This window comes from Corythoichthys intestinalis, chromosome 19 (assembly GCF_030265065.1).
Source record: "Corythoichthys intestinalis isolate RoL2023-P3 chromosome 19, ASM3026506v1, whole genome shotgun sequence".
In the NCBI taxonomy this organism is placed as follows: domain Eukaryota; kingdom Metazoa; phylum Chordata; class Actinopteri; order Syngnathiformes; family Syngnathidae; genus Corythoichthys; species Corythoichthys intestinalis.
The window spans coordinates 24488661-24509681 of record NC_080413.1 but is presented as its reverse complement, the minus strand read 5'-3'; the positions used below and the strand labels follow the sequence as shown (position 1 = coordinate 24509681).

The 21021-nt window shown below is 36.8% G+C and overlaps 1 protein-coding gene across 19 annotated transcripts in view; it reads left to right on the top strand.

Moving 5' to 3' along the window:
- Nucleotides 1-21021, top strand: part of ptprk (protein tyrosine phosphatase receptor type K) — a 169177-nt gene that overhangs the window by 117558 nt on the left and 30598 nt on the right. For 16 of the 19 annotated variants that reach the window (XM_057822731.1, XM_057822732.1, XM_057822727.1 and 13 more), the window contains 6 exons: nucleotides 665-737; nucleotides 1631-1753; nucleotides 1860-1934; nucleotides 2103-2139; nucleotides 13210-13345; nucleotides 18030-18059. In XM_057822731.1, the coding sequence (XP_057678714.1) occupies nucleotides 665-737; nucleotides 1631-1753; nucleotides 1860-1934; nucleotides 2103-2139; nucleotides 13210-13345; nucleotides 18030-18059 (474 nt within the window). The remainder of the gene's footprint in view (nucleotides 1-664; nucleotides 738-1630; nucleotides 1754-1859; nucleotides 1935-2102; nucleotides 2140-13209; nucleotides 13346-18029; nucleotides 18060-21021) is intronic. The other 3 variants (XM_057822733.1, XM_057822744.1, XM_057822743.1) reach the window with 1 other exon arrangement.

Sequence of the window (21021 nt, the reverse complement as noted above, 5' to 3'; positions counted from 1 at the left end):
TGAATCTGACTGAACTACAACAGTTTTGTAGAGAAGAATGGACCAAGATTAGTCCTGATCGATGGGCGTGACTGATCTGAAGCTACAGGAAGTGTCTTATTGAAATTGTTGCTCCCAAAGGGAGGGCCACAAAATTATAAATGTGATGGTTCTTTTACCGCTGTTTCCCCCTTCTGTCATTGTTTGCATGCTATCCTCATTAAAATATGAAAACCGAAAAATGTTTGGGTAGCTTTAGATCAGATCACATTTTATGGTGATTTTATGCAGAAATGTGAGAAATTCCAAAAGGTTCAGATACTTTTTCATACCACTGTATTGGCTTTCCCCTGATATACAGTACTGTGCAAAAGTTTTAAGCAGGACACCTGCCTAAAACTTTTGCACAGTACTGTATATATATTTTTTAAATTATTAAATTTATTAGGATCATGGAAGCTTCCACTTGGGGAAAATATATACATACAGTATATCCTGTATATACATAATATAATAAAAATATACAGTACTGTGCAAAAGTGTTAGGCAGGTGTCCTGCCTAACACTTTTGCACAGTACTGTATATAGTAGGTATCACTTTTTAAATTGATAAAGCATTTATATATTGTAAGTAAACAGCTACAAACTTTATATACAGGTTTTTTTTTTTTTTTTTTTCTAACAGTGCGTACCAGATTGTGGTGGAGGAAGTGAATCCGCGGCGAACACGTCGCCAAGCTTCATCTGACTGTTTTGAGGTAGCTATATAAAACTTTTACACAATAAGAATGTATTTTTATTAAATTGCCATTATCATTTAGATCAGGGGTCCCCAAACTACGGCCCGCGGGCCAGATACGACCCGCCTCCACATTTGGTCCGGCCCCCTGAACAATACCAGAGAGCATTTAGAATTTTTTTTTTTTCTCAATAGTGTTATTTATTTCCTGGCCTTTTTTTGGGAAGAACTCAGACAGGTTAATTGGTTATTATGTATTTAATTAATAATGTTATTATTATTTATTGTTATTATATTATATTATATTGTTATTTTTATTTTATTTACTTTTGTCCCGTGAAGAATCCTGGTTATTATGTATTTAATTTATAGTGTTATTATTATTTATTATTATTATATTATATTATGTTGTTATTTTTATTTTATTTACTTTTGTCCCGTGAAGAATCCAGAAAGGGTTATTTGATTGTGGCTTTCTGAAAAACAATAAATTTTTACATTTAGGCACTCCTGCAATCGTCACACTTTTTCTGTTACAAACTGACCCCGGCCCCTCATCAGAGAAGGGAAAAGTTATGTGGCCCTCACAGGAAAAAGTTTGGGGACCCCTGATTTACTGTAGATATATCTGTATGAACGGTACCTGTAATTTTCGGACTATAAGCCGCTACTTTTCCCCCCTCATTTTGGATCCTGCGGCTTATAGTCCAGTGCATCTCATTTGTGGAATTTTATAGGATATGATTTTATGGTGTAAATAGCCCATAATACAATGAGGACACCTGCGGCTTATAGTCCAGTGCGGCTTATATGATGAAAAATGCCGTTTTCATGTCAAATTTGGTGGGTGGCGGCTTATAGTTAAAAAATTACAGTTTATTGATGTGTTGTACTACATGACCTTATGTACAGGTTCCAGTTTCTTATCACAGTGCATCTACTGGTGGATCCCCCTATTATTATGCCGCTCAGCTGTCCCCCAGCAACCTCCCTGAGCCCCTCCCGTTCACGGTTGGAGACAACAAAACATACCAGGTATGCCTCTTTCTGCTTAACCACATATTTGGTCGGGGTCCCCCACATTTGGGAATGCCGAAGCAGAAAACTATTGTTTGACCGTCAATTGCTTTTTAATCCCTAGGGTTTTTGGAACCCTCCATTGGCTCCCAGGAAGAACTACAACATCTACCTTCAAGCTGTTAGCAGCACCGAGCGGGTAAACACTCATGTCGTATTTTCCTTTTGGTCTCTTATTACATTCTTAAAACTCTATTCAAAATATTGTGTAATTTATCAGTAATTTTTGTTACAAAAGTGTTTTTTTTATATATATAAATAATGACTCATTGCTTTCTTTTTGCACCCATCTTTTTTTTACTCTTAGGAAACAAAAACCCAGTGTTTGAGGCTTGCTACCAAAGGTAGGAACATTTACATCAATTATTCTAATTTAGAAGGTCTATACTACCAGTACTACTGTAATAGCATTTGTTTCATAACAAAATGAAATGGGTGCATTTTGATGTTTTTCTCTTAAGGTTTTTTTTCTCTTTAATAACAGATTGTTGTGAAGTGTATTAACAAGTTATCATCCTCTTAGCCGCTGGAGTGTTCCATAAGAGCAGAGATCTACAGCATGAGTATTAAAGATATAATGCCAGAGAGAGAAATGTATTTGTGTGCGTGTGCATGTAGAGCGGATCAGTGTGCACGCCGACTAAATGTGATGTTGTTTATCCGCGGCCATATGTTTGTCAGCCTAATACACTGGTTTTAAAAGGTGCTCAATTGAACCTGGAAAATATACATAATAGTTGTTTTGAGGAATTATTTTATAAATGGCAACTGATGGATCTGGTTATATATGTAAATAGGGTTGTGGAGGTTTGTAACCAACAGACTTCTGTGGTTGCTATTAGAGTTGGGAACCTTTGGGTACCTCATAATACAATACGATTACAATACAAAGCGGGAATCTCCCCAAATGAATAGGAAGTAACTCAAAAGCAACAGGTTAATGCGCAAAAATGAACATGACGTGACCTTTGAATGCCCCCAAAGCTGGGAAGACTGGCTGTGAATGCTCTGTTTTAGTGCCATTGACGGCTCTAGACGTCAAAACTGTGGCAGTCAATAAGCAAACACAGACATCATTTTCGTTCAGGATGGTCCCCCGGGATCGATAACCTTTTGGGATACAAAGTATCGCAAATACATCAGCATTTCGATTTATTGTCAGACGTAGATAATCCATATATATAATGACAAAAATTTAGACGTCATTTCAGTTAAATGTGTAATTGGAAAAGGTCAAGCCGGTGCACACAGCAATTTTAATCGTAATTCCAAGAAGAGCATTGTCAGCCTTCAGTGAACTGACAGACCTGTCTCTGCCCTGCTAGACCTTGAAGGATTGTTAAACTAGACTGTAAAAAGGGACATTATTTCGAGTACAATCAGCCTTAATGGCTGCAGAATGAATCATTAAAGCGGATTTAGTTTTGTGTTCCATATCGGCCGGAGCTGATAGACAGATACAGAGAAGTCACAGGTTCCTTGCACGGTTATTATTGTTCATCTATTACGAGATCCTGCTATTATAACACTATTTGAAAAATATAAGACACCACACAATAGGTAAAAAGCATGATCCAAACGACATTACAGTGATTACTAGTTTTTGCGGTTAATGGGGACAAATCCCCAAGCGAAAATCAAAAATCCGCAAAGTAGAAGCAGAGATTATTTATGTTTAAAAACGAAAAAAAATGGGTGTGTTAAATGTATTTATTCAGATTTAGTAGCCATGTTTTTCCCCAAAGTACAAAAGAAAAAAAAACTGGAAAACCTGAAATAAACCACAAAAAAAAAAAAAAAAAAAACGTACATGTACCGTGATTTCCGGACTATAAAGCGCAGCGGTTTATAAGCCCACCGGCTAAATTTCACAAAATTTTATAAATAAATCCACATGTATACTGTAACTGACGATAAGCCGCAGGTGTCTATGTCTTAACATAGGATATTTACATAGATATTAGGCAAAGATTTTTGAATGTTCAAAAAGGAATTCATTACCTAAATAAACACGCATCAAAACCACCAACTCATGTTGTCTGAATGCTTAAAAACAAACTAACTTTCAAAAACAGGTCACCACAAAGATATATAATCCACTTTGTTTTGCCTTCTAAACTTGAAGTGGATGAAATCCTCTTAAAAATGGTTAACGGCTAGCGCTAGCCCTTATATAGCAGCTTTGTTGTAATATACTATCGCAATAAAGTCCTCCAAGTAAAAGTTGAAAACGGCTAATTAACGCGAGGATCGTGTTCTCTTGTCGTAGCAAATAGTGGATGCCCATCAATTTTAATTTTTTTTTTTTTTTTTGCAGTATATAGTATCAAATGGAGCCATATTCATCTATAAAAGTAAGTTTTTGTGTAAGTTTCTGGAGAGCTTGTTCAGTGCAAGTAGGGCTAAGAGCTACAGTGGGGCAACTAAGTATTTAGTCAACCACCAACTGTGCAAGTTCTCCTACTTGAAAAGATTAGAGAGGCCTGTAATTGCCATCATGGGTAAACCTCAACCATGAGCGACAGAATGTGGAGAAAAAAAAACAGAAAATCACATTGTTTGATTTTGAAATAATTTATTTCCAAATTAGAGTGGAAAATAAGTAATTGGTCACAAACAAGCAAGATTTCTGGCTATCAAAGAGGTCTAACTTCTTGTAACGGGGTGTAACGAGGTCTAACGAGGCTCCACTTGTTACCTGTATTAATAGCTCCTGTTTTAACTCATTATATAAAAGACACCTGTCTTATACCTCAGTCAGTCACACTCCAAACTCCACTATGGCCAAGATCAAAGAGCTGTCAAAGGACACCTGAGACAAAATTGTAGACCTGCACTAGGCTGGGAAGACTGAATCTGCAAAAGGGAAAATGCTTGGTGTAAAGAAATCAACTGTGGGAGCAATTATCAGAAAATGGAAGACATACAAGACCACTTATAATCTCCCTCGATCTGGGGCTCCTTGCAAGATCTCACCCCGTGGCGTCAAAATGATAACAAGAACGGTGAGCAAAAATCCCAGAACCACACGGGGGGACCTAGTGAATGACCTACAGAGAGCTGGGACCACAGTAACAAAGGCTACTATCAGTTACACAATGCCCCGCCAGAGACTCAATTTCTGCACTGCCAGATGTGTCCCCCTGCTGAAGAAAGTACCACGTCCAGGCCCGTCTGCGGTTCGCTAGAGAGCATTTGGATGATCCAGAAGAGGACTGGGAGAATGTGTTATGGTCAGATGAAACCAAAATAGAACTTTTTAGTAGAAACACAGGTTCTCGTGTTTTGAGGAGAAAGACTACTGAATTGCATCCGAAGTACACCATACCCACTGTGAAGCATGGGGGTGGAAACATCATGCTTTGGGGCTGTTTTTCTGCAAAAGGACCAGGACGACTGATCTGTGTTAAGGAAAGAATGAATGGGGCCATGTATCGAGAGATTTTGATTGAAAATCTGCTTCCATCAGCATTATGAGATGTGGCTGGGTCTTTCAGCATGACAATGATCCCAAACACACAGCCAGGCAACAAAGGAGTGGCTTCGTAATAAGCATTTCAAGGTCCTGGAGTGGCCTAGCCACTCTCCAGATCTCAACCCCATAGAAAATCTGTGGAGGGAGTTGAAAGTCCGTGTTGCCCAACAACAGCCCCAAAACATCACTGCTCTAGAGGAGATCTGCATGGAGGAATGGGCCAGAATACCAGCAAAAGTGTGTGAAAAGCTTGTGAAGGGTTACAGAAAACGTTTGGCCTCCATTATTGCCAACAAAGGGTACATAACAAAGTATTGAGATGAACTTTTGGTATTGACCACTTATTTTCCACCATGATTTGCAAATAAATTCTTTAAAAATCAAACAATGTGATTTTCTGTTTTTTTTCCCCCACATTCTGTCTCTTATGGTTGAGGTTTACCCATGTTGACAATTACAGGCCTCTAATATTTTCAAGTGGGAGAACTTGCACAATTAGTGGTTGACTAAATACTTATTTGCCCCACTGTATGTCATAGCAAAATTTGGAAACCCATTCTTTTAAAATATGTCTAATCAATTTTTTAATTTTTAAAAAGAAAATATGAAGCTTGTTTGCCCCCCCCCCAAAAAAAAAAAAATCCATAAATAAGTCGCTTCCTTATAAAACCGCAGGGTGCAAACGGCGAGAAAGAAGTAGCGGCTAATAGTCCGAAAAATACGGTATGTATATTTTAATTAATGGTTTTTAAGCACTGCAAATGTAGTAATTAGGATATAAATGAGATATATATGGCGGGAAACACTCAGGTGACTTGAAGTTCCGCTTTGAGACCACCAATTTGGCCAAATGTCAAAATTGTCCTATATGCATGTGTGATACATCATTGGAAAGCTTAAAATCTCAATTTTCTGGGGGAAGAACAATTTTGAACAGGAGGGCATTACAAAAAAAAAAAATTAAACCCCTAAACCCTAACTTGAGGTGAGAGCATGAGAGAACATCATTAAAGACACCATGATTTTAACGAGATATTATCGCGTACTTACCTTGTTTTGATCCAAAACTCCGTGGAGCATTTCTCACCGAATGTCAAGACATGGCTGTGAATGGCCACAGCCAGACATTTTTGGGGATTTAATGGGTGAAACACGGTAATATAACAAGGGTCGCAACGCAGAAATAGCAGACATCAAGGTGTGGTCAAGTTTTCTTTTTTCAAATCCTTACCCTTTTAAATGTTTTTTACAATTTTTCTTTTTTTGGATCGATTATTTATCATCTAAATAATGGGGGAAATGCGACAGTGACAAAAAAAAATACAATTAATATTTACAATAATACAATAATTATGAGGTAGACACACTATCTGTGACCTATTTGCAGACACAATTTTTTTTCATTGTGACATAATTTAAAAGTTTAAAATGTGTGAGTGAATAATTTTTAACGTCGTTTTTTTTTTTTTTTTAATTAAATATTAGACATCAATTAATTATTCTAAGACATTTCGAATAAATGTCATTAACTTACGATCTTTTTATGGCTGAGTTGAAAAAAAAGTGGTTGAGTGGTATCTGTAAACGGGGGTCTCCAGGGTAAAACGGACAAATTAAAAATAGTGAAACTGCTATGGCAGCATATAGACATATTGTTCTACCATACACAACAGTTCTTCTGGTTTAAATTACAGCAGATTATTTCAAAGAGGGGTGTAAGAGCAGAAACTGCTTTTTCAGCCGTCTGTGTTTTCCGCCATATATAAAAGTAAACCATGATTTGTACATGTATACAAGCATATATCTTAACATTTTTAAATAAACTACTGTATTTAATATTTTCTTTGATTGAAAAAAAAAATCGGTATAGACTGAGGGCGCTGTTAGAAGCGCAATTTAGCGAGGTATCAGTGTGTACTCCAATGAGCCATTGATTTACATAGACATACACTTCATGAAATGTTATGCTTTTTTCACAATTGATAACACTTCTCAGGTGTTAGGAAATACCTTCCATCTAGCTATTCCATGAATTAGACGGTTTTGGAGTCTGGAACAGTCTCAAGCGAGCAACTGTTTATGGTACCCTGTTACGGCTGGGCCAATAGTGACAGTCTGACTTTTGTTGCCATGACGGGCATTGAGCCTTTGCCTTTTGACTAGAGGGAACTGTACATGTATACCCTATCGGGTGTAAAAGTAAGCACCCTTACAGGTTCAAGGTTTTGAAGGTGTTGTAGTTTGTATGAAGTTGTTTTAGTAGTATGTGTTTCAGTATGAGTGGAAAAAAGAAGGTTGCAAAAAATAATTTGATTCTTGTGTGTGAAAGTGACTCAGTAGTGTGTGCACATGAGCGCAATCCGGTGTAATCTTGAATTTTGGCCTCTCATATATTTACTTCACTTGCCAGACAGGAGAGTTCATGCAAGGAATACTCCCCTAGAGGGGACTTGGTTCCATTTTGTATGGTGCCTTGTTTTTGTTCAAGTTAGGAGGACAATCAGGGGAGCTCATGTTACCAGCGTCATCATATTGCAAGTGTTTACTGGTCGTTGTGCGTATTAAATAGGTCATTGTCCCCTTTCTCGCGTCGCCTGGCGAGTTGGAAATATGAGTAAAGTGACAGAACTGAAATTTTCACGCAGTGATAAGGCAGAAAGGCACACTAATGGTCATAGAGGTCAGACAACTGTCCCTTCCTTTCTCTCTTTGCCCGTCTGCAAGTGCGCGCCCGCTGAAGCGTGCATCCGGGAAGGAGGATTAAAGTGTTGGTGGTCCTATTAGGTCATCTTGGCTATTGTGTATTGTCATCACTGCCTCAGGGACTTTTTGCTTCGTGTGTACTGTATGTATGTGTGAGTGTTAGTGTTCTGACCTGGATAATATTTTACAGAAATTAAAAGCTACCGCGGCATTATGAGGTCATACTCGGAACCTTCTAAATACTGTTTTTTTTATTGTTGTCTTTACTCTTGTCGCTATGGGTGCAACATAACCTGCTGGAACCGGGTTGCATCACTCATCTATTTTAAGGATACTAAATTGTTAGTTTAATCCCACAATTTTTGATATAATCCCTAATAGATACTGTATATTTAAGACAAATAGTGTCTCCTAAAAAAAAAAAAAAAGGTCCAAGGAACAGTTTTGGAGCAAATAAAGTGCCATAACTGAACATTTTTGGTAAATATTGGTCTTAACAACCACGACAGTATGACAAATTTATACTTACAATATGTCATTTTTATCTTGATTAAAGTCTGTAAATAACAAAAAATAGATGTTAACTTGAGTTTTTCATCAGCTGCACACTTGTTATATTGCCTTATTTTTAGAATGTAATACATACATTCAAACTTTATTCATCACTGAGACCCTTTGTTTCTCCATCAAGAAAGGTCATGGACCTTAATTTGAAAATTGATCTTTTATTCATGACGTTATCTATTAATATTCCATAGTTATTTCTTTTCATCAAATTGTAGTTAACTGGAATGTTTGGGCCATAGACTTATATAATATGGGGCGACAAGCATAGACATGTGTATTTTATTGAATATACCACATTGTATACATACAAAATAGGATTTAATCATCTCGAAATCCATAATTATATTTTGATAAATCAACAGAAGTTACTACCTAACTCTCATATGATCAAAGTACACAAAAATACACCATATTTTGAAGTATACGTCATCCAGTACAGTTTATACACTGCAAATTTATTCATCAGATGTTTCTTAAATATAGTCAAATCATTTTCTCCTTTGAAGTATATGTCATCCAGTACAGTTTATACACTGCAAATTTATTCATCAGAAGATGTTTCTTAAATATAGTCAAATCATTTTCTCCATCTTGTTTTCAGTGTTAAAGACTAGTTAACAGATTAATAGATTAATGCATCAAATTATTCTATTTAAGTAAATATTACTATTTGTTCTCATTAAGCCCATGCATCTAAAAGTTGGTCATTTTTCACCTAAATCAAGAAAACTTTGCTTTCAAGTAATGTTTTGAACAATATCTATTCTTGAATTAAGAACATTTTTGACAAAAAATTTTTTTTTTTTTTAAAGATTGACTATACTACAGTAATTTTCGGACTGTAACCCACACCTCACAAATTTGACCAAAAAAAAAAAAAAAAAAAAAACAGCATTTGTTCATAGATAGCTGCACTGGGCTATAAACTGCACCTACCAAATTTGACAAGAAAATTAATTTGTTCATGTATAAGCCACATGGATAGTCACACCTAAAGACTACTGTTGTCACGATACTATGATATTTTTAACTCGATATCTATACTCAAGAAAATACTCTCTACCATTTTCAATACTACATACATTTTTTTTTTTTTTAATGTTTTTTTTAGGAACTCCTTCAGTGCCATTGGCTGATGTTAGCCATCCAGTCTTGTGGCTCATGAAAAATTAGTTTATAACTACTAGATGTCTAATCAATTTGAAGTAAGAGTGTGGCAACGAATAAATGTTCATTCGCTAGCAACCCTACCACTTCAACAGGGCTGTGCGGAGACCAATGGAGGGGCAGGTGCTCACAGATCAAAAGCGGCACATGAACAACTAGTTAATACACCTTACAACAACATAACTTCCATTTTAACCAGCTTTCCAGTATCATTGTCTGTGACTGTGACAGACTTTAATTGGGAGGGGGGGAATAGTGAATAGAAACCAACACTCTCATCAACACTTTCTGGCTGTGACTTGGTCAGTCTTTGCCTCTTTTACTCTTCAAACTCCACATCAAAACTTCCCTCCTCAACTTGTTGTTGATCTGAGAACAAACTACATCAGATGGTCACTGTGCCACCATCAGCACAGTTTTTTCAAAACTGTTATTTCATTAGTATCCATGTTTGACAACTCTAGCACCTAATAGTTAATAAAGTAATGAGATAAAATTCTATAGAACAATAACATTGTAATTGTGTTTATAATTGTTGTATTATATACCTGAATATCCTTGAAAACTGCGTTATTCTTACAAATTGTGCTATTCACCCAGCTGATAGGGATCCACTGTCATTAGCAGCCTCATCCAGCTCCTTTTTTTGTTTTTCCATCCCTCAACCTCCTTTCCTTATGTGTTATGTCTACACAATGAAATATAAATCTTAAATGTAAAAAATTAGATACCCAGGTGGCTTTTTTTTTTTTTTTTTTTTTTTAAAGTTTTCTTAATTTCTTTTGCTCTCAATAACTATGGAGGTAGATTTGTGTCTTTAATATTCAACCCAAAAAAACTTGCTGGTAGCTTAGCGGCACGCAGAGGGCTTTTTTATTTTTTTATTTTTTTTAAAGGTGTTTTCGGTGTTCAAGTAAAGTGCTCTGTGGCGTGCCTGCACAGTCGGCCAGCATAAACATACACAAAAAAAAAAAAAAAGCCCATTCAAAAGGGACACTTTGGGCATGTAGGGGCAAAGGGGCAGGTGCTCAATCACCCTCCGCTTTGCACGTGCCTGCACTTCAGATAGATTGGATGTCAAGCGCATTCAACGGCATCCAATGAGTTAACAAGGAAAATGCAAAAATATCCTCCATTACTATCAAGAGTCGTGCAGAATCAAATTTACCCGATGACAATAAAATTGTCTTAACCTGTGATAGCTCAAAAACCAATAGATAACTGAGTAAACAAATATCAAATCCCGATACAACATTTCAGTAGAGATACAATTCAATACTTTTAATAACCCTACTAAAGACGTACCATAGACTTCATAATATATTGACGTGACACATTCCCCGTTCACTGTGTCACGCCTTCCCGAAGGGGTCCTTACCACACTCCGCTTCATTTATTAGCAGTCGGTCACATGCAGCGATCTAATGCCGGATTTAGGTTGAAAAAGTACGAAAGCTGTGCTGCATACAAACAGGAAGGATTCAAGGTAATTATTATATTTTTCGTACCATGGATGCATTTAGAAACTTTGTGGGGGGAAAAAAAAAATCAATGGGAGAAATTAGCCGCAACAGCATTAGCATTATACCTCGCAATATTTACATAAAATAACTGCTAACTGCCGTTTTTTTTTTTTTTTTTTTGCTTTTAACCAAGAATCGTGACTGTTTTAGGTCCATATGTATGAATAATTCAGGGATTTAAGCATTTATTCACAATAATTTTCAACACAAAAAGCTCTTTGTTGTACTAAGGGGGCCGCCACAGTGACTTAAAGACCAGCGGCACATTCGACATATTTACGTAAAATAAATGCTAACTGCAGTTTTTTTTTTTTTTTTTTTTTTTTTTTTTTTTGCTTTTAACCAAGAATCGAGACCGTTTTACGTCCATATCTATTAAGAATTCAGGGATTTAGTCACAAGAATTTTCAACGGAAAAAGCTCTTTGTTTACATATGGTTGACTGACTAGCATCATAGCTTGCAATATTTATGTAAAATAAATGCTAACTGCAGGTTTTTTTTTTTTTTTTTTTTTTTTGTTTTTTTTTTTTTTTTGCTTTTAACCAAGAATCAAGACTGTTTTACGTCCATATCTATAAAGAATTCAGGGATTTAAGCATTTATTCACAAAAATGTTCAACGGAAAAAGCTCTTTATTTACATATGGTGAATGCTAATTTGCCTACAGACTAGCATCATAGTTCGCAATAATTACGTAAAATAAATTCTAACTGCAGTTCTTTTGCTTTTAACCAAGAATCAAGACTGTTTTACATCCATATCTATAAAGAATACAGATATTTCAACATTTATTCACAAGACTTTTCAACGGAAAAAGCTCTTTGTCTGTGATATGGCGGCCACTAATTTGCTTATTGACTAGCATCATTGTTCGCAATATTTAAATAAAATAGATGCTAACTGCACTTTTTTTTTTTTTTTTTTTTTTTGCTTTTAGCCAAGAATCAAGACTGTTTTACGTCTACATCTATAAAGAATTCGGGGATTTAAGAATTTATTTTCAACGAACAAAGCTCTTTGTCTGTGATTCCACTCGATCAGCTTTGACGGCCACGCCAACAATGGGGGCACCCTATTAATCAACCCTATTAAACCCCGTGACCCGTCAATATATTATGTAGTCTATGGACGTACACCTTATCGGCCTGCAAAATCCATATCTAGGACGAACTGAACTATAAGCCGCAAGGTTCAAAGCGGTGTGAAAAAGTAGCGACTTTTTGTCTGAAAATTACGGTAATTTGTTGCTTAAAATAAGTCTGTTAATCTTATTTTTAGCTTGCTATTTTTTTTTTTATTTAAAAAAAGCTATGTGAGTAAAATTTACTTTTCACCTATTTCTAGTAGATTTCACTGAAAACAAACTTTAATTACTTCTAAGGAGACGTGTTTTTGCGGTGTACTGTAGTCGAATAATAACATTGCATAACGTCGCAGGGGGCAAAATGGGCATTTCGCAGAGATCTCGGCATCAGAAACAATTTATAACCAAATAATATGCTTACAAATAGGGAGGCAGATAAAAGAACAAGCGATTATGTTTATCTTGTTGATATTTAGCATTGGAAGAGGATTAGGGTTCGATGGATCCGCAGCATGAAATCTAGTTTTGCACTTGTCTTTATTTTGGATTATTTGGATTATTATAATACACTTATGTTCTTACATTGCAATACAAACTATTCTGGTGTTATGAGATCACTAAATAGAGATTAGGAGCATCAAAACAGCCTTATGCTTTTGTGATCAACAGGATAACAACTGCGTCCTTTGCTGTAGTGTTTACTTTGTTCTAAACCCATCTTCTGTGTTTCCCTTTATTGTCTGCATAACTGTCATTATTATAAGAACAAAAGAAGAGGCATCTTGGTTTGATTTGAATGAATTTACTCTTTCTATTAATACTAATATAGATATTTCTGATCTTAATAAGATCCTCAGACAGAAGCTTTGATTGGTCTTGTCATTATGCCAAAGGTGCAACAGAGGAGCCCGAAGTCATCCCTGATCCCGCCAAGCAGACGGACCGTGTGGTTAAGATCGCCGGCATCAGCGCCGGCGTGCTTGTCTTCATACTGCTGGTGCTTGTAGCCATCTTATTGGTCAAGAAAAGGTGAGTGACATCCCCAAACCATTCCCGCCGCCTCACCGTGCAAGCATGCAGGTGACGGAACACGCACGGGCAAAAATGTGCAGATCTCTTGTGATGGTTTCAGTATTTGCTGTAGTAACACCACCTTTCATCCATCCATCATGAATGCTGTTGATCTCCCTGTAGAACCACTTTTTAGTTTTTTTTAAATAGATTTTTAAGAATATATTTTATATAAGTGTTACCTTCTGCCGAATTGAAAGCGGAAACAACAGCGAGATGGAAAGGTCAAAAGCTTTCCAATTTCAATATGCAGGTAAAAACATGAATATAAGCAGAAAAGACCACAACTTGTCACTTTAAAAATGTATGATTCATATTGACATATTGAAAATCAAATTAAATCAATTATTTTTTTAATTAAAAAACGAAAAAAAAATGTACAAATATCGTATCATGTTGCTGTGTAAATGTTATTTTCAGGACATAACTTGTGTAACTTTGGGAGTCGTGGCAATATAATTAATAGGGCACAAAATAAATGCTGTCATGTCCATAATGATACATAATAACAGTATCAGGGTGTTAAAAATAAAGTGATTGATGAACGTGCTTTTTAGGTGACAAAGATTAACATTTAAACCTACTGAAACATACTGACGATATTAATTTGCTATTAGTGGAAAAGCGCTTTGTAAGTATAACACCATAACCGTAGTGTATGCACCGGGATGATGTGGTAGTTGGGTGCATAGCGTCACCATGTGGCAACTGAACGCAGATACAACTTTAAGTGTATTTTGGTCATTCTACAAAGGCTCTTTTTCGTCACTCAGAAGTAAATAATTTACTTCTCTCAGTACATGCAATTTTCATTTTTATATGTACTTCTTCCCTACTTAACATTATTACTGGTCATTATGTTTATGTCTGGCATACTGTCTACACCCTTACACAACACAAACATTTTATACCGGGGATAAAAATTACAATAGTCTAAACGCAAGACTTGAGTTTTGTCTGAGTGCGTAAGAAGTATAAAGAATATGTTTTTGCTGTGAAGTACAAACACACAAATGTGGATCTTTTCAATACAACATGTCCATTGGGGTCTCAGCTAACTTTAGGGGTGAGAGGTGGGGCACACCCTGAACTGGTCGCTATCCAAAATTAGTGCACTTATAGACTACTTCTAATAAAATACAGTGGTACCTTGACATGCGATCGCTTCGACACACAATCTTTTCGACATCAGACATAAAATTTGACTCTCCATTTGTTTCTACATCCGACGACATGCTCGAAATACGACGACTGGACAGCACCGCAGACGGACGCATGGCGGATTTTCTTGTGAGAGAAATCAACACAGGTTTCAAAAAGCTTGGTACAGGTGCTGAAACAAGGAAAAGGGGGGCGCTTACCATTGAAATGAAGATGCAAATGATAGAAAAATATGAGCGTGGGTGAGCGTCCGTGAACTGGCTCAACAATACAGCCGTAGAATGTCTACGATCTCAACGGTCCTCCTCCGACCTCCGTTCGCCAGTCTTTATAAGTTAAGGTTACAATTATTATTGTGGTAACATCGCCAAATAAATCGCCAGCTTCGTCAGGTTTTTATCATTTATTTGAGACCTTGTCCAACACAACACGCCTACTGTCCGCCGCAGTTGACTGTGTTCTCAACAAAACATTAAAAGTGAAAGTAAACTCTCAGGTACAGCACGCAAAACATCTCTGCCACATTAGAACCCGATTTGTTACATTATTACAGGAATTATTATTATTTTATTATTCAGGTTTTTATCAATAATTTATTTGTTTTGTTATGTGTAATTGCCATTTGTAATAGTACCAGCAGTATTTATTTAGCAGTATTAAGGATTTAGCGTAGGTTTTTGGGCTGTTAAACAAATTAATGGAATTATAATGTATTCTTATGGGAAAATCCTGCTCGATATACGACCATTTCGACTTACAAACAAGGTCCTGGAATGAATTAACTTTGTATGTAGTGGTACCACTGTACTGTTAACCACAGGCTTGTTTTCTTAGGGGAAGTTCGGAATTTTTGACATAAATCTTTGATTTAGCGTGGGTTTAATGTGTCTGTGGAGTCGATTTCAACAAATTCCATGCAGTTGGTTTGTCAGTTACAAGGCTCTGTAGTGGCTAAGATAGCGCGAGTCAATGGTGCTTGTTAAGCATACCAACAAAAAACAATATATGCACACATGAGAATCACAGATGACCCAAGCAATAAATAGTTTTGGCTGTGTTTTCAGGTTAAAATGATTAAAACTTACCATTGCATGTCAATAATTGTAGAATGAACAGCAACATTTGTAATCCAGCAGCTCCGCAGGGAAAAGGCGGTCTAGGCTAGCGGGGCAGAGTGATATCACATTGTTTTTTTTCACCGCCGATTCCTTTGTGGGAACAAAAGGGACTCCCCATCAGGCTGAGCATGAGTGGCCGAAGCACTCCTCTCTATTGTGGTCACTTTACACGTCTAAAAAAATAGTCCTGCAGAATGAAATGAATTATGGCAGTTTGGTGTGACATTGTTTTGGCCGCATGGGTATTTCAAACAATGATCTGCATTTCAAATTTATTTGACAACGTTAGATCTGTTAATGTCGTTTTTTATTGGCATGCTAAGCAGGCACCATTTACTCACACTAGCTTAGCCACTCCAGAGCCCTGAAACTAACAAATAACTAACAAACTGCAGAGAATTTGTTGAAATCAACTCCTCCGACTACCGTAATTTTCAGACTATAAGCCCTTACTTTTTCCTTCATTTTGAATCCTGGGGCTTATAGTCCAGTGCGGCTTATTTGTTGATAGATTTGGGTTAATATGTAAGACTTTATTTGATAGTGGCGTCATAAGGCCGTCATAAATGTGACATGACATTGTCATGGGCATTACTGAATGCTTATGACAAATGTCATTAAGTGTCATCTGGCAAATTATGTTACAAACTCCATTTATGTCCAACTCGGATCTTTTACATCAATTCAAAGATAACACTTAATGACGTCTGTTATAAGCATTCATTAATGCTCGTGACTTTTTCATGTCAAAATTATGATTGTCTAATGACAGTCAAATGGCGCCACTGTCAAATAATGTGTTACCAAATACCATAACTAGCAATTAATGAAACAACTGCAACAGTACCTGAAGAAATAATTCGCACAGAACATGAATTTTGATAGTTATTTACATCTGTAGTGCTACAATGCATGCTTAGAGGCATGTTGGACAACAACAGTGTTGACAGCAGGTGGCAGCAGAGGTTGACTGTCTCCCTCCAAGGGAGCAGTGATGGCCAAATGAAGCTTCTTGAAGCAATAAAGCTTTGCAGCCAATTGGTTCAAAGCTTCATGGTGGTTCATTTGGTCTTATGACAATCGTATGATGCCGCTGTCAAATAAAGTGTTACCGGTTAATATATTTTTGTGTAAATATCCCATAATACAGTGAGGATAGCTGCAGTTTATAGTCCAGTGTGGCTCATCTATGAACAAATCTCGTTTTCATGACAAATTTGGTGGGTGGCAGCTTATAGTCAGTTGTGCCTTATAGTGCAAAAATTATGGTAATTAAACCCCCACTAACTTGAAGATTAAGCCTAATGTCAAAAATTCTGAACTTCCCCTTTAAGAAAAAATATTTCACATCATGTGATTGGCTGGTGATGAGTTCAGGCTGAACCCTGCCTCTTGTCCAAATTCAGTTGGGCTCAGCTTCAGCTCACCTGATGACAGACAGTAAAGTAAATGGACTGGTAGATGTCGTCCCTATTTTCCTAAACAGTTTATGCTGAGTTTACACAAACTACGTAACCCATTGTAGAACATAGTGGCAAGTACTTCACAGCACACTCATCTCTTTAAAAGCAGACATCCATTTTAGCCACCGCAGCCTGATAACCTTCACATAAAAACCACATGTCCCCTTTGAGGATTAAGTTTTTGAAGATAGTTTGAGGTAAAAAGGTCCAACACCCTCATACCTTTTGAAGATGGGTTGTTTACTATTTCAGTCTTGTGCAGAGACTTGCACTTGCTCTGTAGTGCAACTGAACTGTAGCGTAGCTCAAAAAAACTTGAAAGAAGTTAAATACACAAGTCGTGAAATAAAATGTTTAAGGTTGATGTTCACAACAGGGCGGGTTAATTGCATTTTTCTATGAGAACGTTGATCAAATCTTGACTACTGTTTCTTGGTAGAGAATCTTTGGGGAGATCAATATCCATTGTCACCAAACCTGTTTTACAACTTTGAGCAATACTGCATCTTTAAAATAGTGGGGCGAGATGGCAAAGCTAATACTTGTTAGACATCAACTCCGACTGTCATCTGGAAGATGGTTAATGGCCATTAACAATATTGCAAGGATGGTTTTAGTGGGGGGGAAAAAATTGAAAATAAATTTAGCAGCTTATATTGAGTTTATTGCTATGAGTTGTAGTTGCATTTATTTTTTTTTTTTCATAATTTGCTGTCAGCTTTGAACCTGAAATTTTTGAAAAAGATACGGCTCTTAGTGTTGAAAACAATTCTTTTTGCATGACCCAAAGGTGCTTTCTTCTGTTTATGTTGTTGCTGGTTGGGACAGGACAGTATTGTCCTCATTTGCATATTCATGACCATTATGTCTCTTTGCTTTCTGATTGGCTCTCAACCCCAGGAGGACCTACTATTCATACTCTTATTACCTGTAAGTAAACAAAGTGAGCCAACAATCAGCTGTGTCCAGCTGCTGATCTCTTACTGGGCTAATTAGTGGCTAGATGTTGTTATTTTTTTAAAGATGCAGTATACTTTTTTCAAGACGAAACACACATTTCCAGCTCTGACCAACCAGCCAAAGCCATCCTCATTGACGCCCTGCCAGGGTGGGGGACAATTCACTGCCGCCTCAGTCATGCCAGCTCTTTCTGCATTCAAATGTTTTGCACACTGTATTTGGCTGCAATGAATGAATGGGAAAATAGCATCACATGTGCAAACCCACTAGAAATGTAGTCAAAAAGGACTGAACTGAATGTGAATTGCCCTCAGCCCCGGTGTCCTCTACATGCTCCAAAGTGGCTCTGAAGCAGACGTCTTGCTAAAGGGCTCAAGCTGTCTACAAAGCAGGCCAAAGTGGGACCACACGGGCCTGAGCGTGTTATTTGAAAAAAGAATGCTGCACTTGTGACTTGTAGCTCTTTGTGTGCATGTAGTCATGTGACCATCCATCTGCTCATCAAGTCACAGGTATCATGGACACTCGAGCATCTTTGCTGGCTGTGGATCTCAACCACTGCGCCGTTTTTTGTGGGAGGCCTTTTCTTTTGCTAGAGCGGTGGTTCCTCTTATCGATACTACTTGTTTTCTCCGTTTCAAACTCTCTCTCTCTGGCTGTGACCAAAAGGTTATCTCATCAAACTAAATATTTTTTTAATATGTCACAAGTTAACAAAAACATGAACATAATTATCTTGATCGTTCAAGGTATTTTGAAATGTTTTGAAGTGTCAAATACTAGTTATAATGTCTCCAAAGTGAAAGTGAGTTGTGTATATAGTAGGGCTGTTAAACGATTAACATTTTTAATCGAGTTAATCACAGCTTTAAAATTAATTAATCGTAATTAATCGCAATTCAAACCATCTATGAAATATGCCATATGTTTCTGTAAATTATTGTTGGAATGGAAAGATAAGACACAAGACGGATATATACATTCAACATACTGTACATAAGTACTGTATTTGTTTATTATAACAATAAATCAACAAGATGGTATTAACATTAACATTCTGTTCAAGCGATCCATGGATGGAAAGACTTGTAGTTCTCAAAAGATAAATGTTAGTACAAGTTATAGAAATGTTTATATTAAAACCCCTCTTAATGTTTTCGTTTTAATAAAATTTGTGAAAATTTTCAATCAAAAAATAAACTAGTAGCTCGCCATTGTCGATGTCAACCCATAAAATCAGTCCCACCAAAGCGCCAGCAGAGGGAGACAAAAAACACAAGTAACAAGTGGATATGACACTGCTGTCATTTTAATCTGTTTGAGCAGGGCATGTGGGTTAATTGCGTCAAATATTTTAACGTGATTAATTAAAAAAAAAAAATTAACGCCCGTTAACGCGATAATTTTGACAGCCCTAGTATACAGTAGAGGTCGAACAAGATGGGATTTTCAAATGCCGATGCGGATACCGGTATCTAAAAAAAATGTTCAGCCGATTGCCAATATCCAAAGCTGATATTTGAGCCCGATACTTTTTTTAAGCATGTAGATTATGAATGGCATTTTTTTTTAAATTGCTTCAACAGCTTCAAATTTACAATGATGACCTGAGAAATAAAGGATTCATTCGGTCTAGTGCTACCAAACCATTGAACGCAGCACTTCTTCTTTAAGATTATACACACTCTCAGCAACAGCGTTGTTTTTGGCAACAGTTTTAATTTTCGTCTTAGTCTTTTGGACGATAATACTTATTGGTCTTAGTCATATTTTAGTCATTTAAAATCTGTTTCTCTTTGTCCATTTTTAGGCGACTTGGGCTAAAGATGTTTTCGTCTGTAAAAATAAAGGTTTCCAACTATTTTGAATTAATATTGACAGTGGGCACATACTGTAGCGTCTATCTACAAGGATAACGCCAACTTGATAACAATACACACTCACTCAGCTGGAAAACAGTACATTAATTTCAATGAATTATACCCACCCGGACACCACAAACTTTAAGTATAAAAAGTTGTCAGAGTTTAAGAGGACGCTCGGCATTAGCATTAGCCTAATGCTGACGTGAACGAGTTACATTTAGTGTGTGATGATCACTCAGCACAGACCTTTGAAGGCTTAAGCAACATTGAATATGCTCTCTTGCCACGATAAGAAAACAAATCTTACCGTGTGTGTCTCAAAACAAGCAATAGGGAGACTTGAAAGGACACTGCCACGACAGATGAGTGACAAAACCAGACACTGCTCCGATGCAGGCTAACTACACCTAAAATGTCACACATTGTGAACATGTGATGGAAACTATTGCGCATTTTCATCTCGATCTCGTCTCGTAAGAAAAAAAACAGGCATTCGTCTCGTTATGTTTTAGTCTCCCAAAACACAATTTTAGCCCGTTATCGTCTCGTCATAGTCATGAAAAAGTGTTCATTGACGAAATATTTTCGTCGTCGTCATCATTGACGAAATCAACACTGCTCAGCAAGTACTGTACATTATTTTCAAATAATTAAACCCACCAAGACGTCACGACGAGATGGAAACAAGTGAGGATATAAGAGGATGCTCGCCATGCTAATGCTAACGCGACTGCTACGCTAACGCTATGAGTTATGTTTGGAGTGTAAGGATCATTCGAAGCAACATTGTATATTCTTTCACACAATATTTTAAAAAATCTTACAATATATACAAAATAGGCAAGCCTAAGCCTGTATTGGTCTGCCTTGATGCTGCTGCAGGGTCCTTCTGGGGTCCTACCATCAGTCAGCGGTGGCCACAGTTGCCCACACAGATGCCTGATCAAAATCTGTTTTGTTTTTTTTGTTGTTGTCGTTGTTCATTGAAATGTTGGGAAGAAAGTAATTTCTTAATTTTTAATATTTACTTATAGTACTTATTGTAAAACACTATTTGATGATTTAGA